Source organism: Onychostruthus taczanowskii, unplaced genomic scaffold, assembly GCF_017590055.1.
Source record: "Onychostruthus taczanowskii isolate IOZ18803 unplaced genomic scaffold, ASM1759005v1 scaffold75, whole genome shotgun sequence".
In the NCBI taxonomy this organism is placed as follows: domain Eukaryota; kingdom Metazoa; phylum Chordata; class Aves; order Passeriformes; family Passeridae; genus Onychostruthus; species Onychostruthus taczanowskii.
The window spans coordinates 4,013,651-4,039,974 of NW_024505339.1; the positions used below are offsets into that span (position 1 = coordinate 4,013,651).

Genomic DNA, 26,324 nt, shown 5'->3' on the forward strand with positions numbered 1-26,324 from the left:
AGTTCACTGGCACCCATTGTTTTGCCTTTCTGCTCCCTTTGTTTTTTCCCCTTGAGCTGGTAAATGAAACCTATCTAAGGGGAAATTATTCACACAAGCAGCTGGAAAGGCAGGACAGTAGATTTTCTACAGGAGTACAATTTACTGCAGTAGCTACAATCACATCTGGTATTTCAAAGCCATTCCAGTGTCACCAGACCCTTAGCCTACCATTGGCTCCACTGCTAATTGCATTGCAAACTTACAGCCCTGAATCCCACGAGCCAGATGAAGATCATATGGCTGCAGAGTCCAGGGAACAAACACCAGATAGTTCCAGGGTCTGGTGATGAGCTCAAGACCTTCTGACCTCTTGGTTACCTGGGCTGGGCACTTCAAAGCAGAATTAGAGCAGAGGACTCAGCGTGACACAAATCCCAGTTTGTTTGCTTGACATCCTCACAGTCCATAGCAAAACCAGGGACCTCAGGCAATGAGCAGACAATTAGGTGATGGAGAGAATGACTCAGAGAGCAAGATCCTGTCACTAAAAGGAGAGAGAACCACACTTGGCCAATATGTATAGTTTTATATTCCACACCCACTTAAGAGTCACGAGAGGTTCAGAATTTGAGGCTGAAATAAGGTTCAAGTCATCTGTCTCTAGTGAAGAAAGAATTAATAAAAATCCAGCAGGAAAACTCCAGATACACATTCTGAAAGCATTCTTACAGACTACATAAATAGGGATACTTATTCATAGATGACCTTTTAATATTAAGAACAGGCTTTTATCACATAAAGAGACTCACAGTTACTTAAAAGAACTAAAACCTCACCTAAGAGGCTGGAGGTTGCTACATTTCAGTGCAGTTGTGCTGGGGAGGGTCATTTCCAGCCCAGCACAGATGTAGCTGTAGGGCCAGGCATAACACAGGCAGTTATTCTGGACAGAACACATCTACCTACAAGAGGTTCACACAGACATCTTGATCTTGAGAGCCAGACATCCAAGTGATCTGTTAGGAAACTGGTAGCGTCATGGAATAATTGACAACATATTTCAAGCACCAACACTTTGGGTTTCTCAGGGAAGCAAGATGAGCTGCAGTACTGGAAAGCTGATATCTGTTTAAGTATCATTCCCACATCAAAGCAGCTCACAGAGCTTGTTTTAACTATTCCATGTTTAACTATTTCCACTATTGCCATGGTGGAAACCATGGCAAAGTGATTTGCTCCATAATATGGAGTAAACCATTGGTAGAGGAGCAACTGGAACCCAGGTCTCACTCTCCTGGGCTGTGCTCTGAGTCACAACATGAAATGGCTAAAGGCCACCTAGCCTTCCATGTCAAAGCCAAATATTGCACTTACAGCTATCAGATATTACTTTCCTCTCCATATTCATCCTCAAGAAACATCACTGCTATAGGAATCACTGGGAATTACTGTGACCACATGTGCAGCAGAATGTGGATAAGAGTATCTATTTGCACAGTCCTGTTATTTGTAACATCATGGCTCTAATGTTCATTAACAGGAAGATGTTTTTAGGTTGAAGAGTGTTTTGAAGAACTAACTGCCACAGCTGGACTTGCACCCACCCCAGAGGGCTTTTGTGATGGTACTGTAATGATCACAGTGAAAAAGTTACCATCCTACTTTGCTTTTGGGTTCATGTTTTGGGATTTTCTATCAGCCACCTCCACTTCTCATCCAAAGAGGTTTCCAGTCTAAGCCCTGCATCTATTCTCAGAAGTTCCCACAATTAAGTTCACAAGGACTCAATGCATGACTAATTAGAAAGTACAGGGAAAACAGAATAAGGAGTTGGAAGAACACCAACCCCAAAGACAACTAACACAGAGGCAGCGTTCCTTGACAACTGAGCTACTTCCAGCACGGGAACAAGCTTCCCTTAACTCAGTTAGCAAAGCTTCTCAGAGCTTGGAGGAAGATTTCTCCTTGGCAGGCAGCCCCTCCATTCTTATGCTTCCAGTAAGGCCCACTTCCCATTCATTGCCTTAACACAGCAGCAAGTTCAAAATGCATGCACTGAATGGGAATTTCAAGCTAAACTGTGAGGCTGTTGCAGTCCATACAATGCCAACAGACACTGCTGCCTGGATTTCAGTCACTAGCACTTGCACATCAGAAGTTCAATTCAAGCATGTGCAAAGATAGACTGCAAGTGGTCTAATAACCAAGACCTGTAAACTGAAGCCAACCAGAAGCTAGAATATTCATTAAAATAAAAAAAAAGGGGAGGGAAACAAAGAATACATCATTCCTCCAGAACAAGTACTCCATGGCTTCACTTTGAAGACTGTGAATAACAGTAATTTTCCCTCCAAATTTCCCTTGACCACCACCCCAATGTTTTTACAGGGCTCAGGACCTTATTTTTCTGCCAGGAAAGGAAACATGGTCAGCAGTCCTCAGAGCCTCAGTAGCCCATCTCTGAGCCAGCCTGCAATCTAGACACCAAGGGCTGTATCAACACAAAGGACTCCAGAAACTTCTCCCCTTGAAGAAATATAACTCTTATGACAAGTTAATTTTTAGAAAATTGATAGCAGATTCTCAAACAGCTCAATCACTTGTTGATCAAAGACAGGAAAAGACAATTGCAGAAACATGGTGTGTCCTGTATCAAGGAAACCTATCCACTGTACAGTATTCCATCAGTATGTGCTGCAATGTACCAACACCTGGAGCTGCAGCAGGAACTTTCAAGGCTCTGTCCCTGCTTATTTTTGATTCAGAAAAGTGCCAGAAGACACTGGACAAATCACACACTTGGAACGCTGAAGAAGAGAAAGTGGGAATGGCCATGTAGTGCCATTAACAGCAATCACCTTCCTATCATCTTGTCTCCTCCAGACTCTCCAAAGCAGAGGCCAGAAAGCTTCATTGTGATGGAGCTGCTGTTGCTTCACATAATTCAGGTGCTACCAAGATTCCCTGCTTCAATGGCAAAAGGAACACTGAACAACATAAAAACCCATCTATACCAGTCTGATTCAGTCCTTGAAAAATGGCTTTGCACCCCTATAGATCAATGTCAAACTCAGAGTAAAAAGCCTCTCTCCTATCATGGACCATATTAAACCCAGAAAAGTCCAGCTATCCCAACCTGAAGCTGCACCCAGCAGAAGACTTCCCTCAAAAGTCCAACACTGTGGCTGGGGAAAGTTTTCCCACGAAGATTTTCCCATCAGAAAGTGAAGCTTGCCAACAACAAAACTTCACCACTCAAGGGGAACAGATTTTCCCATCAGAAAGTGAAGCTGTTAGACATTTGCCAACAACAAAACTTCACCACTCAAGGGGAAATTAAAACATACAAAGATTGCTTCAACGTGTGATATTTGACTGAGCACTTGAATTTTTCTTTCACAACATCCACTGGTGATTTTTTCCTCCCTTCTGTTTTTTACTTCCCCCTCTGTATTAAACTAGAATGGGAGATTCTCCCAGGGCAAAGTTCCATCGGACATAAAAAATAAATCTAAAAAAAACTACCAGCTTTCTCCAACATAATTGTTTAAATCAGGTTTATGTGGTTTTACACAACACTTTATAGACTTGGAGAGAGACACATTCCCCTGACAAAGCATCAGCTATCCAAACCATTGAGGCATGGGAAAGCTGTGCAAACTGGGGAAGGTCTTTGGTGAGCAGAGTCCACACTCATGTAAGTGTGGTAGCTCTGAACAAAGATCTGCAGGCTAATAGATATGTAAGACAAATGACATGTGGTTCTCATTGCAGCTCATGCTTTGGGAAGGGGGTACCTTGGAAGAGATCCAGCTGGGATAGGTTTATCCCATTACTCTCCTATAATTTTCTGCCGTTTCAAACCCTTTGACAGTTGCTGTAGTTTAACATCACACCCCCTGCAGCCCCAGGGCTGTCAGACAGCGCAGCGGACAAAGCCACCTCCCCCCGGGGGAATTCCGCACCATATGCGAGCCCCGTGCAAGGCACCGGGCTGGTGCCGCCCCTGCACCTCCGGCACGGAAATCCACGGAGCCCGTGCCTTTTCCCAAACCCCAGCCCAAGTAAGCCGTGCTAACAGAAGCCCTCCTCCACAGCAGCACAACTCACGCAGACTAGGTATTAGCAAGGGAGGAGGAAAAGAGGTAGAGACAGGATGGACGAGCCCTGAATATTAAATCTCAAGTCCCTACTTAAGGGAATGATGCGGGGGGGAAAAAAGAAAAAAGTGAAATTCAAGAACAACTGGAATCAGGTTAAGCCACTCTCTTGCTTTATACAGTGCAGCTCATTCATCTGAACAGCTGTTTCACCTCTAGAGAAATACCCAGAGAAAACAGAGGGGAGGGGGAGAAGCCTAAATTGTTTGCTCTAGTGAAGCAGTAAGATACAGTAAATCAAACCTGATTTATATTAAGTTTGTAAGAAATTGGGTTGGGGTGGGGGGAGAGGAGAAAAGTGGGAGCTTTGGTTTTAAACAGCTACTTGGAAGTTACAGCTCTTGAAGAAAGATCTGTAATTAAGGGCTTTCCTTTGTTGAGCTGAACAAGTTTCTCCTCGCAGCCGAGGGCTATAACAGTTCCCTCTGCCGGCATCCCCAGTGTCCCGGCTCAGGAGGTTTTCCTGCTCCGGCTGCGCACTGCGCAGGGACGCGGAGCCCGGCAGAGCCCCTTCCCCTCCCCGACGGGCTGGGCGCGGCAGGGGGAGACTCTGCGGGCGTCATTTACCCAAGCTCAGCTCCTCGATCTCCAGCCGCTCCCTGCCCCAGGAGGCGGACACTGCTGCGGGCAGGTAGGGAGCGTCCCGCACCCCGCTGAGGATGCGGGCAGCCCAGTGCGGCTCGCCGAGGGGCAGCAGCCCAGCACGGCCCGGCACCCTCCAGGGCACCACTGCCCGCGGCTTTGCCGTGCCCGTGGCTTTGCCGTGCCCGTGGCTTTGCCGTGCCCGTTTGTCGCCCGGAGCCACCGGCGGGGCGCAGCCTCCTCGCCCGGAGGCGGACCCGCTCTTACTCACCGACGACTGGCGAAGCCGCTGCCCGGCGAGCCGGAGCTCTGCTCTGGGTAGTTGTGCTGCAGGGTTGATGCTGGGAATTGATAGAGGAAGCCGGTGCCCAGCGCGCATCCGTGCAGGCAGCAGCACCAGGATAAGAAAAGAGCGAGCTGCATTTTTGCAAGAACGGGGTTTTCCTACCGCCTCCCCTTTCCCTCTTACACTGCACGGCAGGCGCAGGGCCACACCGTGCTCCACCGGCCGGGGTCACGACGGGATCCCGCGGCACGGAGGAGCCCCGGGAGCGGGGAGCACGGGGCAGGGGTGCCGGGCAAGGGGGTGGCTGCTCCGGCTGCCAAAGGGAAGCCCCGACCCTCGGCAAGCCGAGCCCCGGCGGCTGCGGCTGCTGCCCGCGCAGGGGGTCCGGGGCCAGCGCGGCTCGATGCTCCCAGGGCGCACACTCAGCCCCGGATGCCTTTTCAAATTTGGCGAGGTTGGCCCGACTCCGTCAAAGGGGGCGTGGGGCTTCGGCGTTAACCCTTGCCAGGCCTCGCGGCAGACCCCGCTGCGGAGGGGTTCCGTCGGGGCAGGCGGCCCGGGCCAGGCGAGCCGCGCTGCCGCAGGACACGGAACCCGCGGGGCTGCGCCTTGCCCCGGGCACTGCCGGCAGCGCCCCGCGGGCAGGGAGCGCCCGGGGAGCTCCAATCCCCACCCCAACCCAGGCATCACCCACACACAGCAGAAGTCCATGTGTCTCCCCAATAAACCGAGGGCCAGGTCGAAGGGAACTCACTGCTCAGCAGTGCAGCCCAAATACCCGAAAGCTGGTGCCTGCTGCCACGTTCACAGATAACTTCTGCTGCGGAAGTTACACAAATAAAATAGGAAATAAATAATTTTAAGACATTTCACTCACACAGTAAGCAGTGAGAAAGTGATCTCTGCTTTCACCATGTGCATCCTGCTCATTCCGGCATCACTCAGATGGGGACATGGGTTAGTGGTGAACATGCCAGTGTGAGGTTGACTGTTGGACTCTATGACCTTAGAAATCTTTTCCAACTTTCATGATTCTATGATTCACACACAAGCACTCCCTTTGCCACCACTTCCCACAGACCCCCTTGGTTTATCACCCAGGATGGCCCTGAACTTGAAGAGGCAGGAGGAACATTTTTGCAGTTGTAGAAGGATGTGGGTGTTTCACAACAGTAACACCCCAAGAAGAAAGGCAGCAGCAAGGCTCCCCCTCAGTACAGCAGCTGAATCTGTGTTTAAAACCCTTGTACATCCCCCATTTGGCAACAGTGTCATGACCTCTTTTGCTGGTTCCGTGTCCCCTTCCCAGCTCCAAAGGAACCTGGGCTGCTGCAGCTCACTGATTAGGCAAGCAACTTCTCTGCACCAAACACCTCAATAAGGGATTTAATTTTTAAGATGACACAACTGTCTTTCTAAATTTTTTACCCTCAGATCCTGCAAGCTCTCAACACCCCCTCTGCACCTTCACTGTTTGTGCAGTCAGCCAAAGACAGCCCTGATGTACCACTGAAAGCAGGTCTCTTCCTGGGATATTCTAGGGGCCCAGGGCCTCCCTGTTGGGTTCTGCAAAGGCAGAGACCCTCTTCCCTCAAGAACAATACAATCCCTGCAAGATGCTGCAGCTGAAAAAATGTTCCCTACAAGATGCTGGGAAAATCCACTATCTTGTATCTGGCATTTGCCCCCAGCCACAGGTGAGCAGCTACCCCTTCCCCCACGGTGCCCACCTCCAGAGCCTGCACACAGAGATAAATAGCCCCTGGCTGGAGCCTGTAACCAGACAAGTTTAGACTGCAAATGAGGCACCAGGTTTTTAAACAGCCGCTGCCATTAATCACTGAAGCAAATCACACAAGGAGGCAGAGATGCAGTTTGCACTGCAGCTCAGCACAGCCTCCCCAGGCTGCCCCAGACCAGAGCTGGGGCAGGCAGTGCACCAGCACTCTCTGAGCCCAAAAAAAACTAAAACTTCTGTTACAGCAACACTGGATGCCAAGCCCACTCAGAAACAGATACTATATATTTACAAAAGCCCTCAGTGCCTGAAGTTGGGATATAACAGGGCCCTCTATCCCCAGGCCTGCAGCCTGAGCATTCTTCCCTCTGTATTTCCCTCACCTCCAGCAAGGGGAACGTTTTCCCTTCCCTTCTCTCACCCCCAAGAAAGCACATAGCTCTCAGAAAGTCACCCTAGGATCTTCAGCCTTTCAGACATGCCGTTCAGAGTCAGTCCTCAGGAAACCTCTGCTCAGCCTGACAGGGCAACAAAAGAAGAAAGTTCCTCCCTGCTCTTCCCTCTAAGCTGGACTACAGACCACTCCAAATTCAACCTTCACCTAGGACAGGAGGCAGGAACAGCAAAAACTGAGCAGTTCTCTGAGACCCTCCTTCTCCTCAACCTGGGTGCTCATCCTCAGCTCTGTGTGCACAAAGTGGGTGCAGCTGGACCTCCACCCCAGCAGTTCCTTGCATACCAGACTGAATGTTAAGGGCAGGGTTCAGGGTTTTGTCCCAGTCACACCTCTCTCTCCTGACAGGCTCAGATAGATCATTTATCAATATTTAACAACTCTGAACAGCACCAGTGGCTTTCTGACCCATTCTCTTGGGTTAGATCCTCCAGAAGCTCTTCGTAGTCTTCAAGTCTTAACTTTCCAAAAGCATTTTATTTTCAACTGCATGGAAAATTTGCTGCTTCAGCCTTCACTGATTTTGCAAGACCCTAGGAAATATTAAACACAGGTGATTAGACAAGACATGATTCTGGCAAATTGTTAGAGACATCTGCAGGAAGCAAATGGTCTTCCTATTTCATGAACTGAGAGAGTGGAGACCAGAGGTCAAATGACTTTGCTCAAGACTGGAAAGAGCTAAAGGCAGAGCCAGAAACAGAGCTCAGATCTCCAGACTCCCATTACTTCTCCGTGTCCCTAACACACACTTGCTTCTATTCTGTATGGTTGATTTAAAATGAAAATGAAGAATTGACTTCCAAGCTGTTTCTGGAAAGAGAGAAGAAAGGGTGATATTGTCTACTGTAAGGGGAGAATTAAAGATGACATTTCATTTTAGTCCTTTGGATATGCGTAATATAATCAAACACAATAGCAGTAATAAATGAATATTTTTTCTCCCAACGGTGCTTACGAGTGCAACATATTCTAACAATTTCTCAAAACTATGTTGATAAATTGGAAACACAGTGATGGAGGTAACAAAGACAGCCAACAAAAACATAATCCCTTCAATTTATCAGAGGGACTGGCTTTGAGAAGAAAACCCTTGAAATCTGAACAGTCCTGTTCTTATAAACCAAACGTACTATATTTAAAATAGAAAGCTACACTTTTTATGCCTGTTAATTAAAGATTTGCCCAGGCAAGCAGGGCTAAATAAATTATTTGGATGTGTTTCACTAATTCAGTTCAAGATGGAAGGGGCAGATGCACACAGGAAAGCCACAATGCAGAGCAGCACTGGGGGAAATAAGTAAAGAGGTAAGGGGCAGGTTTTCATTTAGCAGCCTTGTGAACTCTGCTGTCATAAAGAAGAAATCCTTGGAGGACTGTCCTCCTGCACTCTGCTCACCTGCTATGCAAATGCCAGCCTTACACTGTCATGTTAGAAGGATAATCCATTGAACATAAACCATGTGGGCACATGGACTGTGTTTCAGCCTCCCAACCCACTAGGCAAACCTGAGCCTTAATACATCAGAAATTGCTCTGAGAAAATATCTATAATTTCTTTAACCATACACACCTGGCATGCAAGCCAACCAATAAATGAAGTGGTGGAAAATAGAGACAATAAAAGGAATAATCAACATTTAGTCTGATTTTTGTTCAGTTGAAAGGGAAAAACTGGAATGATACAGCAAAAGAGGTATCTGTGGCACAAAAAGGTAGAAAAGCACTGTTGTATCTGTAAGCAGACTGCAGCTCCACAACAGAAATGCCATCTCAACTCTTCAGCACCACTTTTATTTCAAAAGTCAGTAATTAGCTGAAAAAGAAAAGTCACAGTGTTGTTAGAATCATGGCATACAAATTTTGAAAGGGCAATCCCTAGGATTTTTCAAGTGCACTTTTCATGTGGATACTAAGAGGAGACCAAAGGAAAAGCAGCTTTGTTCTGGTTGATAAAACCTTGAGGAGCTTTAGAATTATGAAGTGTCCTTTTGAAGCTAGAATGAAGTCATTGATAAGATCATCTAAACCCAAAAATAATTTAGATAAATCCCTTCTAGCTTCCCAAAATGCCTAGATCATTATGATATACAAAGCGTTCAAGAAACATTGGAAAATTGAAAGAGATGGATAAGAGGTTAGTAACAGTAAGAGTTCACGACCTCTATTATAAATTAAATTATATGATTACTAAGGTTATTGTAACATGTCTATTACTGGGGAGTCAAACTAAACCTAAACCAGACTGAAAATTTTTGGAGGTTTTTCTTTTAAGCTAGTAGATAGCTATTGTGTGGACATTACTTACATTTGACCAGGAATAATTTCATCACAATTCAGAATGGAATAGAAATGAAAAAAGGCTCACTTACACAAGCAGTTTAGCATACAGCAAACCTGATAGACAGTGTTATTGCCTGAAGCATGAGAAATGAGTCAGAAGTCATGAATGGCAAAATTCATTGACCATAGATGAGAACTTTGCCTGAGTGAAGCACTTGTGTGGGTATTATAAAGTAATACAAGGGATAAAATAACTCAGATTGAAGCATAATTCAGCAGATGGAAAATGTGATGACTCAACTGATCAGCAAGACAATGCCTATGTCCGGTGGAATTATACATACTCTGAGCATGATTGTGTCCTGGGAAAAAAGATTTATGTCACCTTTGATGTCAGGCACTGATCTGCACAGGCACAGGGAGTTTGTGGACACACCATCAGAATCATCAAGAATGCAGCAGGGGTGCACACAGGTGTGATAAAGAAAAGGCAGAAATAGCACCAAGGGTATTGCACTCAGACCTGCCAGAGTAGAAACACATCCAGAAGTAGCCAGGAAGGACTGTAAGAGTTACCCTTTCCTTCTTCCTCTTCCCAGTAAGAAGGAAAGATTTGATATACACAGATTATTGTTGGCACAAATTTTTCTGCCTTGTTCTGAAAGACTTCAAGATAGAAAGTCTCCATGGTCATCTGAAAACAAATTTCAATGTTTGTGCTCTGTTCTGGTAGTTTTTCTTAGCATCCAACCTCATTCTGCTTTACCGTAATTTAAGCTCTTAATGGCTTACTTTTTTATTATGGATATAGAAAACTATTTCTTCTCTCATTGAAGAGACTTTTAATTCCTCAACATACTTAATAAATGTTTTAATAACATTCTTTGTCTTCTAGAAGCAAAACAACAGCAGTTTCTTCAGGTCATGTGAAGGAGATGGATATAGTTATATATATATAGTCATATAGATGGAATAGTTCTGCTTCTTTTTGGTATTCTCCTCTGGATTTTCCAATTGGTCTACATCTATTTTATGATATCCATAATTTATATTTCTGTGGAATACCACTGCCCTGCTGAGGATTTGCCTTTTTGACATCTGTACACTATTGTTAATCCCTGTTCAGTTTGGGATTCTCTACCTTTTCCACAGGACTGCTAGCCTGACCTTCCCTCATCCTGTACTTGCTAGTTAAAACTATTCCTGCCAAAGCAAAGTGCCCTGCAGTTGTCCTTAATGAGTTTCATCTAATTTTATTCAGATTATATCACCAATTTGTCAAGATCACTTGAAATTTTAATCCTGCCTTCCAGAACTCTTGCATTCAGTTCCAGCTTTGCCTCATCTACAGATTTAATAAATCTGCTGTCTCTTCCATCACTGAGATCACTAAAGAAAACACTGGGAGGTCTGTCTCCATGTCTGTATCCCCAAACCATGATCCTGCTCATTAACTGTTCATTAAACATCATTCAGTCACTGGGGGCTGCCTGCTTGCTTGATTCTGTACAGGACATAAACACTGATACTATAAATTCTCCAGACCACAGAGAATCTTGAACTTTTACAACAAAACAAAGTACTTTGTAAGATGCAGTGGGAGCAGCTACCAGAGACAAGGCTGCAATTTTTTTATTCAAGTCACTGACTATAGGATATCCAGATACAGTGGGCTTAGCTAATTTGAAAACCTGTCCTGAGTATTGGCCTCTCGGAATCTCAGAGAAGGAAAGACTTTTATGACCCAAGAATGTCTCAGCTTTGTACTCTGGTTCTTAAATCCTCCTATTCCTCCTAATATTCCCATGGACAAAGGTTGCTTGACTTGAGTGGGAGTCTGAGTCCCCCTTCTGTATTGTGCAAGTCACAGAAGAGAGAGTGGGCTCGCTCCCTTCCTCACAAAATACACAAGTAAATGCACACAAAACACATACCTAAGTAGTAATGGAAATAAGCACCCTCATCCCTGTTCCTGCACACCCTCATTGCCACCTGCCCTTTGGAACCAAGGAGAACAACCAGTGGGGATGCAAGTGGGGAGACTGGTGTTCCCCTTCATCCATCCAACAAATCTGAATGTTCTAGCCATATTTTTACAGCTTTTATTGATTTTTTTTTAAAATCTCCTAGGAACTTTCTCTGTGGGCCATTACAACAAGGACTAACCACAATAGTCTGCTTTTCTTAACTGACTTTCACAGGGCCCCTAGAAATTGGCTTTGGTCCTTCAAAAATTTGTGGGCTGCAAGCTGAAACTTGTTGCACTCAGTCCCACTGTATATGGACCACCACGTCCACAGTAAGATCCTGCCCAGCTAAGAGCTGAAATTGCCTCCAGTATTTTCACCTTAGTTGTCTGCAGTTCAGGTGGATTAACAGCAGCCATGTGCTTTCTCCCTCTTCTCTCTCCCGCCTTGTTCCACAAGCTGCTTACCTGTCAGCCTGTCTTCACACTGCAAACTCTTTGTCAGTCAGTGCCACCCTGCAGCATCCTTGCCCGTGTTGGACCTACCACCCAGGCTGCAGGACCTCCCTTTTGCTCCTTGCTGCAGGTGTTTCCCAGAGCCTGCTCCAGTGTGGCTTCCACTGCCTGCATTACTGGCCAACAGTCACAATGCCACTGTCACTCTCCTATTTTCCTTACGGTTCTAACTTCACCTTACCCTGCACATCCAGATTCACAGGACCCCTCTGATAACTGACATCACATATTTATTGGAGCATTCACATGAATCTCTCCCTTCTCTGTCTTCATTCTTTTCCCAAGATTCTATTTTCCAATGTAACTCTTCTTGTTTTCATAGACTCTGTCTGTTTCATTGTGATTAATCTCCTTCATTATTTTAAAATCATTTAAAATCACTGCAAGCTCTCTTTTAAAACAAGATAATACCAAATATCTTCAGTCTTGCTTTATAACTCAAAGCTGAAAGGCACAGTATTACTGTCATTTTCCTTGCTTTATCCCTTAATCACATCCTCCTTAGGAAGAAGGAGCAGTACTGAAAAGAGCACTCTCAACAAGAACTCACCAGTGGTTTAGGTAATAACAATAACACCTTTTTGATATATATTCTGTTCTTACTGTAATGCAGCCCAACATCCTGTTCAGTTGTTGGGGTCCTTATTTTTCCCCTACAGCTGTGTGTTATTCTGGGAGCACTGGGGATTATTTAAAGAGAATATTTGCCAGATTTATCAATTTACCTTTATGAACATTTGGGTCTCCTCATTCCAAGGGGAGCAATCATCCAAGCAAACACCAGCACTGTTCAGTGGCACTGCCTTGCTCTTTAGCTGGCTCTCTACCCAATCTCCTCTCTGAACCTGACTGATTCCTCCAAGGAAGCAATAAAAAGGCAGCTAAGGTGCTAAACACGAAAGATTGCAGGCATTAAAGGATAAAGTCACTGCAAAGCAACAGGTTCCAAGTATTTCTTGGCTAAGCACGTGTACACTAATGCTAGCTTAGGTGTTCACAGTATACTCCATTGTCAGCAATGGATTCCACACCTAATGGGCTTGGTTTCCAAAATCCATCCCTCTTCCAGGGCCTCGCTTCCACTTTTAAATGACCCAAGCTGGAGCTACTAAATTGTACTTTACTTATGTCCAGCTCTACACACAGAATACAAATCTCTTTTACCACAAGAAATGCTCTTCATCTCTCTGTTTTCTCTTCTGCCTAAGGGAGATCAATCTCTCTACAAATGCAAAACCAATCCCCAAATAATCCTCTGGGATTACACTGGCTCACAGCCCCTCATGCCACAGGGTCTCAGGCAGAAAGGATACATGGGCTGTCAGTCTACACCCAGAAAGAATCTGGTTGAACTCCCTGACCTACCAAAGCCATCAGGAAATCTCTCAGTGCTTCCCTTTGTAGCACAGGGTTCAGTGCTCTGTTATGTATCATGGCTATTGTACGGATAATAGGAATGGAATAAAAATGACATGGTATAAATAGTAACAACAATGAAAGAAGAGAAATAAAAATAAAAGAAGCAAGATGAGATGTAATCTAAAGAGAGATATAAATTGTTTTTTGGCAGAAAGGAAATTATAAAGTCTGCAAGATACTATGAAATATTTAAACTGATTGTTGCCCAAAAGAAGAAATAAAAGCTTTTGACCAGACTAAGGAGATTTTTGGTATGTGATGGAATGGTAGGACAAGACTATCAGCCTTGCTGTGTGCCTGGAAAGAAGTGTCTCCCAACATTTTTTGGCTCAATTCAGAGTATTTAACTCTCAGATTGTTGTGAGGAACCCAATGCAGTGCCCCAATATAGGGTGATGCCCTGTTCTGCACTGAAAACAGGTGTTCAGCTGGCTGAATTCTAGTGGAGCACAGGAGATTTGTCCCAGATTTTCTGGACATGATCTCTAGGTAATACTTGTCCTTGTTTTCAGATGTTTCAGTAAAATCAGATAATAATTGTTCCTGTACTGAGCCTTCCCTGAATGGACTGACAATAGATGCACAGAGCTGAGCTGTAGGCAGGGCAGAGGGGGATCCTGGCCAGTGTACCTGGGAGGTGACTGGAGCTGCAGTTCTGGAGCATTTCTGGTTTGTTGGGACTGGGACACTCCAGCTGTGTCTGCAACCCACAGAGGTGCAGTCCCTGGGTGGGGATCAGGAGAACAACAGCCCTGATAACCCAACCACTCATTTCCTGAGTTCTAAAGCTGTGTTAGGTGAAGAACTACATTAAGAAAAACTCTCCACTGTGTTTATTCATTTTAAATGGCTTTGAGATACAATTTCTTCAAAAGGTCCTATACAATCAATCTCCATTGTTCTGTATATATTTGCAGATGATAACAGCTTCATTAAAATATGGCTTGCTATTAACTGCAGTAAATATATAGCCTTAAACCTTAAAATGTAATGTAATTAAATAAGAAATATGAACCTAAAGAGGTTAAGTGCAATCAACCACTGACATACACATTTGATTTGAATTAAAAAACACACACAGAGGGAAATAAAGGGCCTCCGTACATACTTGGATAACAGGAAATCCCCTGGACATAAAAATGGTGAATTTAAGAATGGAGAATATAAAGGTCTAGTTCAAATTTAAGATTTTATGACTGAGGACTCCATTAAATCTTTGAACACTTACAGTAAAGAGTTTGGAATGCTTCCAGTCCAATTCTTTATGTTCTCACAAGTGACAGATTATACTTCTGAACTTCTATGGCAAAAGAAAGGGTGATCGTATTAATCCATCTAAATCTGCAGCTTGCTAATTAAGATGAAAACTATAACAATCTGTGCTTAGGTGAAGCACAGTATTTTTATAACCCAGCTCAAGACAGCATCACTAGCCAAGCCAAAAGTAGAAGATTTAAGCTCTCAAATTATTGAAGAACAATAAAATAATGAACCACTTAATACTAAATGATCAACAATCTCTATTAAATATGAACTCCTTCAGAGTGCCCAGTCTACTTTGCTTTTTATATTTCCAAGACATTCCTCGTGGTGTTTAAAATACCAAGAACAGCACAGTGCTTCAAGCCCACCTGCAGCAGTGGAAGGAGGCTCAGTCTCAGCAGGTCTGCAGTGGCAGCTCCCTTTCAGAGGGCCAGTCTCACACACGGGTTTTTGCGGCCCAGAGATATTACGGAGGGAATTTCAAATGAGGAGTTTGCAAGTGAGCCAAGCATTGGAAACTAATGCACTACTTTTACTAAGTTTTAAAGGGAATTGAGGCAAAATTATTAAGAATAAATATTTTAAAGCTTAGGGTGTAGAGTTAAAAATTCATCACTGCATCCAGGTACCTAAGCAAAGGAGCAAAGATTTTATTTCAGACTTCTCAAAACATACTAATTACTGGTATAAATCTGTTGTCACAAGTGGCATATTGCCAAGAGGTAATTGAGCCTTAAATGAAAATGAATGTGAGACGTGTGAAAAGACAGCTGATTTGACCCAGGATGTTAGCAGAAACATAATGCCTGGAAGGATCATGGGGTTAAGGAACTTCTGTGTTTGGCCATAAACTGCAAAGTTACACATAAGTCAAACCAGAGAATGAAACTGAGAGAAAACAAAATCTTCCTGTCAGTAGGCTCTCCTCTCCTACAGGGTACATGGCAGTCCCTCTAAAGACACTACACACTGCTTTGCTTTCTTTCTATGAAGTCATTGAGGGTCTGGCTTGAGTGAATAACCAGAACAGAGAACGTTAATAAATGCTGCCTCTTCCCAGACCAACACGGGTGGCAAACACCACAGCTGCCACTGAGAAATAAAGCTGACTTTGAAATTCTGTATTCAAAACAAAAAGCATACATGTCTAATAGAAGAGGATCCAAGATCCCTTATGAATTACAAATAACAATTAGCCTGTGATTGTCTTCTTTCATTACTTTCAGGTCTGCCACCTCTGACAGCATTTTTAGCAAAAATTAAGGAAGACTTTTCGCCCAGCCCAAAAAGGCTGCCACACTCCTTCTAAGAGTAAATGTTGCCCAACACATGCCAGCACAAAATTCCTCATTTCTCATCATCAGGGTGTGTTTCTCTTTGCCTTCCCTCACAAACATGTATTGGGAACACCAGGTTTAGGAGGTCTGACTAATGGTATGTATATATGCATGCTTTAATTCCATGTACATCTCCACAGCAGCCAAAAGGTCCCATCCTTGTCTCACTTGGCCATGTCCCCACTGGTCCCCATTACCTCCCTTCTGTTTGCACCAGGCTTTTGTGTAGTTTTTCAGTAAATGGGTTCATGGAGCTGATTCTTTTATTTTCTTTTTTTATCCCAGAGGCATCAGGCTAGTTTTCAACTTAGTCTGTTCCATCTAAACAGGTAATTGAGAGGAAGCTGGATGAAGAACTGGGGATGTGAAGGAAGGCAAATACTATTCTTTGACTGGTGATACAAGTTAATGTCATGTGTAACAGAGCATATATCCACAGTGTAAATTAGAGTTCAGGCTCTGGCAGCAGGCAGTGAAGACTCCCCTAAACAGATGCTTCCAATGGTAATTCAGAATACCTAAACCAGAAATTTAAAACTGAACAGCATGAATATGACAAACCCAGTGTCTCAGTAGTTCCCACAAAGAGTTGAGGTTCTATTTACAAATGCATATGATCTGGGCTTAAGCAGAAATACTTTTGCTTAATGTTTCTTTTTCCATGGAAAAATGGAAACCTTCCCCTGTGAGGGGCAGTGAAGACCCTCTGAAGGGCTCTCCTGCTAACACAATAAACATCTGTGGGTTCTTTCCTCCCTAATGCTGTTTTTCTAGGGGTCCCTCTCTGATGAATTAGCAGTCCCAGTAGATTGTGGCAAACAATCCCACACACCACATTTTAGGAAATGGTACTTCTTGGAACTGATTGGTTTGGTCTGCCTTAATGCAGGCAAGTTAACACCACATTATCAAATGGACTGAGGTCACCAACCTCCACCAGATGATCTGCTTGATCCTTTTCAGGCCAAAAGAAAAAAAAAAAAAGGAAAAGAAAATGAAAAAGCTTGGATTCCTTACAGAAATCTGAGTGCTCCAAGCTGGAAGCAGTAGGCTTGGTCACTCACAGCCCACCCACCTACAGATCAAGATGGACTGGAACAACCTCCTCCATAAGCCAGAAAAGTGAAGGGGGTTGGGAGGTGGGAGGAAGAGTTTCATATTTCATCTACCACTTTTAATAGAAAACAGAATGTGGTGGGAGCTTGAAAGGAAAATAGCAAATCCCTGGAGATCCTAAGTGTTGGCCTTGCAAGTCAAAGCTGTCAATCACACCATGTGCCCTCCAACTCTACTTCTTGAAAGGAAGGAAAGGAAGGAGGAACAGACTGGCACATTCAGCCACTAGGTGTTACTGTTGCTCCACGGACTTTAGAATAAGGAAAACATCTATCAGAGGCGTCATCTGCAGCTGCACCTGAAGATTTAAACCACAGAAACAAACACTTCTGGATTCATGTACTGTAACTCAAAAATCAGAACACTTTGGTGTCTTTTCTTGGGGTGACCATAGAGGCAGACTGATGTTCCTTGGGTTTGTTCTTACATCTCTGCTTTGTTTCTCCATCTACAAAATAGAAACAAAGATGCTCATCTCCCCTGGGAAGGACTGTGAGGCCACAGATCAATAAGAGCTGAAGTCCTTGACAATCTGTTGGCATGAACAAAGCAATAAGGTTTTGCATGAGCTGTTCCTGTTGATTCCAGAATGGGTTTCCTGAGAGAGACTGAACTGAGTGTTACCCCACAGACTCATGACAAAGAGCAGGGCTGCACTGCACCCCTGTCAATGCACCTTAATGTCCTGCTTCCCTTTGGTCTCTTGCCATAGCTCCCCCCAAAGATTTTTCCAGAGAGCAGCCACACTTCATCCAAACCATCATTTACTTAATCAGCTACGCTTTGAGCCCCAGAGACACATCCCTGCCCTGAGCTTCTTAACCAACAAGCTTTGAGAATACAATATTGATTTTCTCCTGAATTTTTAATAATGGGCTACAATGCTCAAAAATAGGTGTTCCTTCCTCTCAATTTCTGTATTCCATGCCTTGCCTCCAGGTGAACCAGTATAAATAAATGGCTGATGTAATGCAGGTCTCTGTCTGCACCCACTGAAGAGCTGTTTCTGCACACACACAATAAATGTCACGCAACACACAGCAACCAGGCAGAGCCTGCCCTTCATGGTGAGCTGTGCCATGTGGTTGTACTTCTAACCCAGGCAGCATTTTCACACACAACTGGAGTGCTCCAGGGCGTGTTTCCCAAAGTTTGGAAACATTGCTACAGTACATTAAACAAAGCACCAATACTGAGCCACAAAAGCTTATGAAAAATTTTTTTTAGTTGTTTTCATAGGAAAATTTTTATGTGCCACATTAAACGAAATACAATGCAAATTTAAAATACTGAAAGACTGAATGTCTTGCAAGTGCTCAAGTATTATCTGAAAGCTGACTGGCATTACATTTTACTGCTGCTTCCAGTAAAACCAGTGGGTCTCTACCTTGAAGGCAAATATCCTCTGATCTGCAACTGAGGCAAAAAACATCACTTGCCCTCATACAGCAACAACTGCATCTCTCACTGGCATTTCTAGAGCAAACAACAGTTTTATTAAAATATTATTGATACCTTCCACTGGCTTTTGAGGGAAGAAGGAGGATTTTCACAAGGAAAATCACCTGAAGATGATAATTTTTGCTTGCTATCAAAACATCATGGTGGAAAACCCACCATCTAATAAATGCAAGACATAAAGACCATTACCAGCACTGTCTGGAAGTAGTTCACTTACTGCTGGAGCTTCCTCTCTGCTGCAGTCTGACAAAGAGTTTTAAATCAGTGAAGGAAAATAATTCACACACATGTGCTCTCAGCAAACAATACATCAGGCACTAACATAGCTTTACCCATATGCCTAAGGCAGATGCTGATAACATCAAATGTACTTGACTTAGATGCCTTCGAAAAGTCATCCTAAGTGGCTTGAAAGCTTAATTCCCACTTTCTAAAGTGACTTCAAACCCTAAATCACATGGATAAATCCAAAAATTGCACCCTTAGTCAGCTGTGCTCTCCTTACTCTTCAGTGGCTAATATAAACACACAAAGTCCCTATCTGACACTCCATCTAAAAATTAATCCTAATAGCTTTCTGGGCAGCTGCACAAACAGCCAGTTTTACCCAGTTTCAGTTACCTCTTATGCTTTATTTCCCCTTCTTCTGTGCTGGTGTCCACAATAGGACCCTTCATAACACATTTCTCCTCATGTGCTAGTGTCAGCTAATACCATATGCCAGCTGAGGCTGTCCTGGTTCTTCTCTCTGGGCCACCCTTTCTGTCTTTCATTTGGAAGTTGTGGGTCTGAAATGTGGAAAACAACAAAGCTGAGGAAAGAATTAACTATGAGTTGTCCCAGCTCATTGTGAATTTGGTCCCAAATCACACAGAACACAAACAGAAAGCACACATCCATTCTGCTACAGCAGAATCAAATTAATGGGTAATTGCAGCTACTGCTTTTTCATTGTCTTAGTCCCATGAACCTGAAAAGAAAGGGCTTTGTGATATTTAAAATACTGTGTGAACATCGGGATGCCACTGCCACACTGAAGTACTGTAAACTATCCCTGCACAAGGAGTGAAACAACAAATGAGTCTCCACTGTGATAGAGAAGACTGTACCCCCTCAGTGAGAGCAGAGCATTTCTGGTTCACATTTATTAGCAGCACTGGTAATAAACATTTACATTGTGGTAGCGCCTAGAGGCCCTATTTGAAAGCTTGTCTAGAAGTGCTATTGTACCTGGGCACTAAACAGCTCTGAAGCAGCACATCTGTCTGCCAGATGTTTTATTTTCTTAGAAGCTGCCATTTCAAAAAGCCTCTTGCTTCCCCTAACAAGCCCTAATAAGAATCTTCAAGAGCTTGGCTTCATCATCCTTCCAAGGAGAATCTGCAGTTAAAATTGCAAAGAAACGAGGAAGGAGAGCACTGCTGGAGCTAGTGAGGGACACCAGAGCAGTGCAGAATGGCCTGAAGACCACATTGACAGAGGGCTCTGGGAGAGGGCACTGACCTCTGCCTGTTTCACCCCTCCAGGGCTGCCTGCCAGGGCACTGAGGCCAGTGCAGGAGCAGCATTGCATGGATGTGGCCAGCAATGGGGTGCAGCAGTGGGCTTGGTGGTGTCTATTCCATCTTTCATTGACTTTTAGATCCTGAAAGGTTGCACAGGAGCCATAGGCTTTATCTTCTCATGGTTCAAAGACTGGTATCTGTGGGCAGAAAAACAGTCTGAGAGGGACTTTCCACTTTCTCCCACTTCTGCCCTCAAAAGTCACCAGCTGTTCCTCCTCTGCTCAGTGCTCAGGGGTCACACAGCTCAATGGCTGGAAATCCTGTCCCTGGCTGAAAGCAGCAGCTGGGAATGCCAGGAGGATTTCCCCCTTAGCAAAGCTGCCCTGGGCCACAGCAGCACGTGCATTGTGAAGGATCCCTTTGCCCTTTTGCTGTGACACCACATTTGTTCCAGCAGACCGATGGGCAGGCCAGGCAGAGCAGGGACAGAGTCGGGGAACAGCGAGGGGACTTCGCACACACAATTCACACAAAGAATGACTGGGTTGGAAGAGACCTTTAAGATCATCGAGTCCAACCCACGCCCTAACACCACCTCAACGAAACCCTGGCACTGAGTGCCACATCCAATCCAGGGATGGTGACTCCGCCACCTCCCAGGCACACCATTCCAGCACTTTATCACTCTTTCACTAAAAAACATTTTCCTACCATCCAACCTAAATTTCCTTTGGTGCAGCCTAAGACTGTGTCCTCTCGTTCTGTCAAGCAAGAACACTGCGGGGACAGAGCAGGGACACAGTGAGGCAACAGCAGGGACGCTGCGGGCACAGTCTGGGGACACGAAGGGGACACAGCGGGGAGGCTGCGGGGACGGAGTGAGGACACAGCGGACGGACACGAGGACGGAGCGGGGACACTGAGAGAACGGAGAGGCGACATGAAGGGGACAGAGCAGTAAAGAGAGCGCGGAAAGTGCGGTAACGGAGCGGGGACACGAAGAAGACACAGCAGGGACACGGACAGAGCGCCGCCTCACGCCGCGTCCCGCCCCGTCCGCCCGTCACGTGACGGCGGCAAAGCCAATGGCCGCGCGCTCCCGGCGCTCGGCGCGTTGCCGGGCAGCGCCCGCGGGGGGGCGCCGTGCCCGGCCGCCATGCTGAGGGCCAAGGTGCTGCTGGTGGGGCCCCGTGAGGTGAGCGCGGGCCGGGAGCCCCGGGAGCACCCGAACGGCACCGCCGAGCCCCGCGGGGTCACTGCGGCGACAGGGAGGGAGGGAAGGAAGGAAGGAGGAAGCGGGACCAGGCCTGGACGCACCGGGGCTGAGCGGGAGGGATGGCGCGGGGGGCTTGGGTGAGCGCTGACGTTGTGGCTTTGGCACATTAAATTCCTGTGCGTGTCCTGTCTTTCACCCCCGCGTTGTGCCAGGCTGGAAAGTCTGTGCTGGCAAACTTCGTGTCCGAGAGCACGGAAGGGATCTGCAGCTACAGCCCCACGCAGGGGGTCAGGTGAGCGAGAGCCCCGCGAGCCCCGCGCTCTGCTGTGGGTGCCATCGCATCCCACTGTGCATCCATCATCCCCGCAGGATCCTGGAGTATGAGAAACCAAACCTCAACGGGAACAACAAGGGAGCTGCGTGTCGATTCGAGCTCTGGGATTGCAGTGGTGATCAGAAGTAAGCCAGCGTTGTTACTTCCTCCAGGTTACAGAACTCCTGATAGTTCTGTTTACAAGATACTCAAGGCACAATCCAATGATCTGTTTGATATGAGGAGTATTCCTGACTCTTTACCCCAAAATATTTTTATAGTTTCTGCTGTAAAGCATCCAACACTAGGTACTCTTTTCCATGATCACTGCTGAACTCTGTTTTGGATAAGGACTGACTCAAACAGTAAAGTACACAACTCCTGGAAGGAAGTTACAGATACAGGAGACAGAGACCACTCTGTAGTTGCCTTCATCTCCATTAAATTATGTGAGTGGACTTCAAACAATGTATGCATATGATTGAGGCCTTAATTTCTAAAAGATGGAATTGAGAATGTTCCATTCTTAGGGCAATGTTAAATGAAGTTTATATGAGCATTTGACCAAATTCTACATTGTCATCAAATCAGAAAATCATGGGATCAACTATCATAATAGATAAATCAAAATAATTGGAATATGATATATAACTTGCAAGATTACTGATGTTAAAAAGGCACTTAATATGTTCTTGAGAAGGGGAAAAAACTTGAGGAAATATCAGTGCATGTTTCTTCTCTACAGCTGTCAGTCTTTCCATTTTCTGTGTTTTTCAAGGTTTGAAACATGCTGGCCAGCCCTGATGAAGGACTCTCATGGTGTAATAATAATCTTCAACCCTGAGCTGCCCAGCCACCTGAAAGAAATTGAGATGTGGTACTCGTGCTTCGTGCAGCAGCAGCCTCTGCTTGACAGTCAGTGTCTCCTGGTGGCACATCACAAGCCTGGCAGTGCAGGGGACACAGAAAACCTGTCCTTGGGTAAGGAGATGGAAAACTCCATTTGTAGCTCAGAGTTTTTGATTGATCTTTGTGTCTTTAAAATTGTTAATACCTCGTGGCTTGCATTTTTCATCTAAATCTGTTGATTAAAGAACTGTTACTAGATTAAAGTGCTTGGCAAAAACAGAAATAATGGATTTCAAAGGTGAGTAATATTCGAAGGGAAGGGAAGGGAAGGTTTTAGTGGCTTCTCTAAGTGTGTATGCAGCTGAGCCAGAAACTAGAACTCTTCTTACATTGGATGTTTTTTTGGTAACAGACACTTTTGAGGACATTTAAGTCTGTATTTTGCCAGCCAAAAGAACAGGAGAAATAAGTGGCTAATGAAATAGCCTTTTATTTGAAATAAAAGGCTAATGAGCTGAATCTTAAAATTAGCAATAGGTACCTTAGATACTGCAAAATTATTTGTGGCTGTTTATGGCTATGGAAACACACTCTCCCTTCTGGGCAACCTGTTCCAGTGTTTAAACAAGCACATGTTTGTTATAGGCATTAATATATTAATATATATTTAATACAACAATATCATTCCATAATTTTGAAATAATCAAAGAGTATCATATCACTTTAATAATAAAAGTGCAGTTGAGTGTTCAATTTGTTTAATTCTGCTTAACTGAATGTGAGACCAAAACCAGACTTTATGCTTCAATAATAATAAACTTTGAAGTTAATTTGATTGTGAATTTAATCTGGCAAAAAGCTGTATTTATTTGCAGCACTGACAAACTCTGCTGTATTTCTCCTTGCCCTCCTCTGTGTTATCTGGGTTGTCATACGTTGTGTTACTGAATTCCAGCTGAGCTGTCTCATGATTGTGACTATTTCTTTTATAAGAGGAATATCCCTAATTATTCTTATTTCTTTTCAAAGCTTATCCACTGAACAAGTTAAAATTGATCCATTCCAACTTAGAAGAAGATCCTGAAGATGTTCGGATGGAATTCATCAAGTACTTCAAAAGCATTATCACTATAATAAATGAGAGCAGAGAGAGGGAAGAAATGTCAATTATCTCATAATATTAAAAAAGATACTGAACAAGGAAGAAAAAATACAATTTTCCCTTTGTAAGCTATACTATCCTGTGAACAGACCCTCCCAAGGAGAATTTGCCAGGCTACAAAGGCTTCAGCCTGTGAACAAGGGGTGACATCAAGTGAACTGTGGTGTCAAGGAGATGGCTGCACATCCAGGAATTTGAGTAACTTTGTAGCTGCACTTTGGCATCAGAGGCACAGGAAGGTGTTACCGTGTTAGTGTGGCCCAAAATACAAAGGTATGGGCCATGTCTTGAGAATTCCTCTGTGCAGGACTGCTGGGAGAAGAAGGCCTGACAGAACATAAGACACTGGAGTTCTGCTGAAGCATCTGGGCAAAGTGCTCGTGTTAGCTGCTGAAGGCTTGTCTTTGGAAGTCAGTACAAACTGATTGGAATAGAGATCTGAGAAGTCATGGTGTAGAATCCACCATGTGGATTTTTATGTTCCAAGTTGTCCTTGTCTTTCCCTTGAGGAGAGCACATGGCACAGCCATTGCCTTGGCGGGACAGAGCAGGTTGCAGTCTTTCTCAAGACTAAGTTTTTCTTCTATTCCAACAAAATGAACACGTTGTGAGGACAATGTTTAGGTCTCTCTGGGAGGAAGGAATTGAAATCTTGGTTTAATGCAATATTCTGACTTAGGTCAGGAGCTCCAATAAGTTCTGCGTTCTCCAGAGGAGGAAAAGCTGTTTCAAAACTTTACTGTTCCCTGTTGCATTGAAGTAAGTGGTTTCATAGATAATTTACTTTCTGATTTGTTTGGTTTGCACTCATTCCTGTTCTTTGTGTGTTTTGCTGCAGAAGACATTTTTTTGTATCGTGTATTACTAAGGCAATAAAAACATTTTAAAAATGCATCCTCTTTGTTCTCAAAGGGGAAGTAAATTATGGGTTTGTGGAACTCTTAGCAACTTGTTTCATTTTTAGTAAGGAAAATAGTGATAAAGTTGTAATACATTTCAGCCTACAACAAGAGACATTTTCAAAAACTGGGACCCAAGTAGCCAAAGGAATGACACCACATTGACACAGTCTTTCAGTAAACATCCTTTAGAGAAAGTGTGTTACAAACCAGGAAGTACTTAATGTATTTTAGTGCAAGAAAACAGAAGTAAGAGATTCTTGGGTTTTTTGGTGATCAAGCTCAATTAATCTACTATTTTTCCTATTTTCATAGTTCTTCTCTGAGCAGTGAGTAGCCTGTGCAAGTGGCATGTGAGGTGAAAGATTAAAAGTTCTCTGAATAGTTCTTGTTCTGCCATTAAAGCTAAAAGATACAGTTGGTTCTGGGAGGCAAAGAGGGTGGTACTGAAGAGCAACATCATTGAGAGAAAGGACACCAGGAAATAAACAAGTGAAATAAGCTGAAAAGGATGAAAAGAATAGGTTGGAGGTGAATAGTGGGAGGTTGGCATTTCAACATCTGTCTTACTTACACGGCTTTTGAACAATCAGGCTTTCTGTGCTTGCAATCAGTGTCATAGGGTGGTCTGTTGGAAGCAGTTATTAAAAATACACAGTCTAACTAGAGAACAGTTTTTTACATGCTGCCTTAGATTACTTTTTCCTTGTTTCCAGCTGTGTGGTGCTGGAGCCAATTTTTAAAATATACTGCCTTAATAAATTCAGTTTTTTCCCAACAGCAATATTGTGATGTTCACTGGTAAATGACTGGTGTGAAACCTACCAGATATTTTACTTGGAGTGTAAAACTGTTTGGGTGATTCCAGGGTTGAAAAGTCAATGAACTCTCCTGTTCATCACCTTCATATAAAATGTCAATCATGATCTTAGTTTAAACTAAAAAAAAGTTGTAAATTACAGGTATCTATAGACTGCAACACACTGTTCATCAGAGAAGAAAAATAGTGTTAGAAAACCAAAGACAGATGTCTAGACTCAACTTTGTATCATCCAAAAAGGTCATAATACACAATATGGAACATCATTCATAAAATCTGGCCAAGAAATGAATTCCTGTCACTGCTGAAGAGCAGTAAAGGCATAGACTCATGCAAAATTAATCCTTAGTACTGGAGAAGATAACAGAGAAAGTATTTATTCGGAAGTATCTTTCATTAATGATTTACAAAGGCCATCAGTGACACCCAGCTAGGAGAGAGGTGTGGGAATGCCAAGGAGCACCCGTGGGGTCTCTGCCTCTGCCTTTCTGGGCTCTCAGAGCCTGCAGAGCCCCAGGAGATGCCACATCCTGGTGTTACTCAGACTGTCTCTGTGCCTGAAGCCAGGTGGTTCATGAGGGGCTCTTCTGTGCGCTGTCCTATTTCTGCTTGGGACACCAAGGAAGTGCCAGGCAATTGTAAAGGAAACTGGGAGCATGTGGCAATCAGCCACAAATCAGCTGGCAAGCTGTGTGCTTGGGAGTAGGAACATTCTAGGAGCAGAGGAGAACAGCAGCTTTGCAGCAAGAGCACTCTTATTTTATTCTTCCATGCTGAGGACCTCACCACCATGCTGGGAAGTTTGTAAAGGCTTTTTGGAGTGGCTGTTCCAAGAGAAAGGCAGACAACTCCTCCAAAATGTAACCTTCTCCAGGTGTCCTCAGTCTCTTAGGGTGAACAGGTCGTGTCCCCGTCTCATCCTGTCAGCAGCCATGAACTCCAAACCCTGGCTTTTGTATCAGCTGTGCACAAATTGGGAGTCTCCAAGTTCCCTATCC

General features: G+C 44.3%; 2 protein-coding genes across 2 annotated transcripts in view; one reads left to right on the plus strand and one right to left on the minus strand.

Annotated features, from left to right (window-relative positions):
* The window catches only part of COL26A1 (collagen type XXVI alpha 1 chain), a 165,862-nt gene extending 160,715 nt beyond the window's left edge, over positions 1 to 5,147 (minus strand). Inside the window, exon 1 of the mRNA XM_041423060.1 lies at positions 4,996 to 5,147. Within this exon, the coding sequence (XP_041278994.1) occupies positions 4,996 to 5,147 (152 nt within the window). The remainder of the gene's footprint in view (positions 1 to 4,995) is intronic.
* A 16,002-nt stretch (positions 5,148 to 21,149) lies between these two features.
* IFT22 (intraflagellar transport 22) lies at positions 21,150 to 24,501 on the plus strand. The gene is made up of 5 exons (XM_041423150.1): positions 21,150 to 21,262; positions 21,496 to 21,575; positions 21,653 to 21,742; positions 22,375 to 22,577; positions 23,475 to 24,501. The coding sequence occupies exons 1-5, from the start codon at positions 21,224 to 21,226 to the stop codon at positions 23,621 to 23,623; spliced, it is 561 nt and encodes a 186-aa protein (XP_041279084.1). The 5' UTR covers positions 21,150 to 21,223; the 3' UTR covers positions 23,624 to 24,501.
* The last annotated feature ends 1,823 nt before the right edge of the window (positions 24,502 to 26,324 follow it).

What these genes read in the sequence shown, in the direction of transcription:
- IFT22 (XM_041423150.1), top strand. Translation starts at nt 21,224, where the DNA reads ATGCTGAGGGCCAAGGTGCTGCTGGTGGGGCCCCGTGAG. An exon ending in GATTGCAGTGGTGATCAGAA is followed by an intron (nt 21,743 to 22,374) that starts GTAAGCCAGCGT and finishes GTGTTTTTCAAG; the next exon opens with GTTTGAAACATGCTGGCCAG. An exon ending in CACAGAAAACCTGTCCTTGG is followed by an intron (nt 22,578 to 23,474) that starts GTAAGGAGATGG and finishes TTCTTTTCAAAG; the next exon opens with CTTATCCACTGAACAAGTTA.